This window comes from Limulus polyphemus, unplaced genomic scaffold, assembly GCF_000517525.1.
Source record: "Limulus polyphemus unplaced genomic scaffold, Limulus_polyphemus-2.1.2 Scaffold2820, whole genome shotgun sequence".
NCBI lineage: Eukaryota > Metazoa > Arthropoda > Merostomata > Xiphosura > Limulidae > Limulus > Limulus polyphemus.
In genome coordinates, this window is record NW_013668430.1 from 60,483 (window position 1) to 64,476 (window position 3,994).

At 31.0% G+C, this 3,994-nt stretch overlaps 1 protein-coding gene across 1 annotated transcript in view; it reads left to right on the top strand.

The window, feature by feature from the left end:
- LOC106467982 (protein RTF2 homolog) overlaps positions 1–3,994 on the top strand; it is a 28,513-nt gene that overhangs the window by 16,913 nt on the left and 7,606 nt on the right. The window contains exons 5-6 of the mRNA XM_013928375.2: positions 2,253–2,331; positions 3,370–3,483. Of these exons, the coding sequence (XP_013783829.1) occupies positions 2,253–2,331; positions 3,370–3,483 (193 nt within the window). The remainder of the gene's footprint in view (positions 1–2,252; positions 2,332–3,369; positions 3,484–3,994) is intronic.

The window sequence follows — 3,994 nt, forward strand, 5'->3', positions numbered from 1 at the left end:
CGCCTGATTTAAATGTCACACCTGAACGCTCACATCCTTTTAATTATGTTTGAAATTATGAACATTGCTCAACATCATGAAAATTAAACCTTATTTTCAATAAGCAATCCTGAAAAATATTTGGGGGTGCTTAACTTTTTTCCAGGTGTATAGTTGAAATGTGAAATTTGTTGCTATGGGCCACAGTAGATAGCAATGAACAAGTATGCTAATATCTGTGGTGTTGCTATAGACAACAGTAGCTAGCAGGAGCATGCTATTATCTGGCTTCTCTATGGTTAACCTACTGTTATCTATTTTGGAGTAACCTTGTTCCTACCGAGTATGTGTATGCCAGTTCAGTTGAAGATAGAAGGTAAAAAAGATATTACTAATAAATAATGCAGAAATAATGTATTTAATATTTATATTTGTAAGTAGTTACAAATTACCTCTTATTAGATTTGTTTGAATTATTTTAAAAGTGTTTTAATAACAAATTCAGTAATAGTGATATCAATATGTTACTGTGTAGAATAATGTTTTTCTTTATTGCACTTATATAAACAGAACCAAAGATTTGATTTTGATTTTACAACTTGCATCTTGAACAATTATTTCAGATGTAAGAGCTTAGGTTTCTTTTTTTTTTAACACATTTACATTTTGAGTACTGTTGTAATATATTTGAAAACACTTGATATAACTGAAAATTAATAAAGGGATTTTACACAAATTGTCAATTTGGTGCTGAATTATCAAAAATCAGCCCTCGAATATGATTAACTCTTTCACTAGGGGCTCGGTCCCAGGGATCAATCTCATACCATTTTCTGTTTGTTATAATTTTCATGTTATAACTGTTAATGCAGTAAACGTATCTTCACAAAGTTTTGCAGATTATCAGTAAACATTAAAAGGCTTTCGTAAGCAGAATATCAAATTTTCTTTTTTTTTTTATTTAGTTTTAAGATTTTTTTTAAGTAATGCTTTTCTTGTGAATTTTTCTTTTTGAATGTTGACTATCTAACGTGCAAAGTAATTTTGATTTTAAGATTATGCATCAGAAAATTTTCAAATTTCACATATGAAATCTTTATAACCTTTGGATAATTATCAAAAGTTTTTTTTTAGAAAAAAAATTTATATTTCATCTGTTATTTTCGATATTGTATGTCTGTACAGGGTTGGACGATTTGACTGACCTCGTAACCCCCATAAAAAACCAGGAAATAGATATAAATTATGGTTTTTTTCATTTTAGAATGACTACAAATTATAACACAAAACTACAAATGTTTATTCTAAATAGCTTAAATCTCATAACATACATCTATATATATATATTATTTAACTGACTTTTCAGCCATGTCTGACCAACATTACAGAAGTTTCATTGACGTGGAGCATGTGCACTCATGTTACCGTATCCAAGAGTATAAAACTGGCCTTTGTAAAGTGACCTGTTTTAGTTGTGTTTTGTAAAATACAGTCACAGTTTGGTTATAATACATTATATATACATTTTTACATTATTACTATTCACAAATAAATTCTTAAATTTCAGTTATTTTTCTTAAAACGTAGAACAGGAAATTAAGAAGTATAGAAAACAATTATCTCTTCTAGTTACGAACTTTCTGCTCATTTGCTGCTTGCCGTAAGTTGCTAAGCCTTATCAAATTTTGCACGTGGATGATGTAAAACAAAATTCATTTTTTAGTTTTTTTTATATATGCATTTGGAAATAATAATAAAAAAAAACTTCACTTACTATATCGATACCATAGAATTCCACTATAATTGATCACGCTTAGTTACTAAGCTGTATTTGGGTCTAAAAAAATATTTCAAGCTCACTAATCCAGTTGGTGGGGTTAAGGGACATTGGTGGCAAATAGCTAGTTAGACTTTTGATATTATTTCCTATACTACTGTTGTATGATGCACATGGTATAATTGTTGGTTCATTTATATATACACACATGAATTCACAAGGTACAGTTACTAGTCATGTTAAAACACTCTCAGAAAATAAAATTAGTTGAAGTTGTAAAGTGGGAGAAAACAAATAACTGACATTCTTCTTGAATTTCTGTTATAAAAATCATAGTTTGTCAGTGCTTTGTTTATCCTAAATATAGAAAATATAAAGAAATTAGTGATCTTCTAATACTTATTGTTGAAATGGTTGAAAATTTAAAATTTTATAGATTCAGAATTATAAATTAAAGTCCTGTAAGTCACATCCCTATACTTACTGTTTTTTACAGGTTCTGTTACCTTCGAGAATGTGCTTGTGTGTTGTCAGAGAAAGCATTGAAAGAAGTCAAGTCATCAGTTTGTCACAAGGTAGGTCTCTTTGCATTGTTAGAAACAGCCGAGTTCTGATTCCAGTTATCAACTGACAGAATGAAGTAACCTGGTTATGTTTTCTAAATATTTGTGAGTGTAAACCTGGCAGCTCTAAATAAAGTATTTTGTTTTCTTTTGAACTAGTCCTGAACATTAATAATTTCTCTGTTGCTCTAGGGTTTTTATTAGACAGTTAAAAATATTACATTTCCTGGTAAATATAATTTAGTTAGATAACTATTGATTAATTATAAATGAAACATTTTTTGTGAGGTTTTTTTTAGTTCAGATATATATATATATATATATATATGCCATATTTTTTGGCATATAAGATGAGACGTTTTTCACAGTTTGCCTGAATCTTGACTTGTATATTGACTTATCTACTTATGTTTCATAAAATAAATGAGTTTCTTTAGCTGTGAGGCTCGGTATGGCCAGGTGGTTTGGGTGCTCGAATCCCCGTCCCACCAAACATGCTCGCCCTTTCAGCCGTGGGGGGCATTATAATGTGACGGTCAATCCCACTATTCATTGGTAAAAGAGTAGCCCAGGAGTTGGCAGTGGGTGGTGATGATTAGCTGCCTTCCCTCTAGTCTTACACTGCTCAATTAGGGACAGCTAGTGCAGATAGCCCTCGTGTAGCTTTGTTTGAAATTCAAAAGCAAACAAGCAAAGCTTTAGCTGTGAAGATCATCATGTGATCTGCTCAATAAAGCATGCTTAATTAACCAGCCAACAATAAGCCCATGTCCCCTTGAATCTTTTCATCATTACAAGTATAAATTCTCAACAAAAAAACACCCTACTTCATCTCACAATGCCTTCCGTTAAGACACATAAATCCTTTACTGCAGCTGGAAGTCTTGAAATTTGAAGAGGAAAATAGTGGAATATGGCCATACTCTCCTTGTTTTATACTCCACTTCAACTTGTATATGAATGAAAACTTAGATGCTTACTTTGTAATGCAATGATAATAAAAGAAAAGTTTATTTGTAATACAACTGATTTAATTCTTTTTTTTTCCAGTGTGGTAAGCCATTCAAGGAAGACGATATTATAATCATCAATGGGACAGATGAAGAAATAGAAATTCAAAGACTGAAGATGGAAGAACGAAGGGCAAGAAGCAAGTTGGAAAAGGCAAAGTTTATTTAAACTACCTCACAAATCTTAATATTCTGTATAAGAAGTTTACATACACGAAGAGCTCTAACAAAGAACATTGAAACCCTTATAACAATAATAGCTTTCTCTTGTCCTGTACCATTTCTTACTTTTTTGAATTTGCAACATGTTTTATGTTTGGTTTAAAAAGTAATGATGGAAGATTTAGGCTGTAATTATGTAGAAAGTAAAGGCTAAAATGAGCAGCTAATGGTCTCTTTTATACTGGAGGTTTGAAAAGAGATTTTGGGTTAAATTTCAAAATCGCAGAGCTTGAAAGATGTAGTAGATGATGACATTTTTATGTGACAAAAGTCATTATAATGTTGACACCTACTTTATTTCTTTTGTGCATCTCTTCAAATTAACCCCTTCAATTTTGTTTGGCTACAGAGCTATCAAATAGAAAATCAGACCCCCCCTGCCACACCCACTTGTCACATCCTCTCTTTCAGGATATTTTAATGTTTCTCTCTTACATTTAATT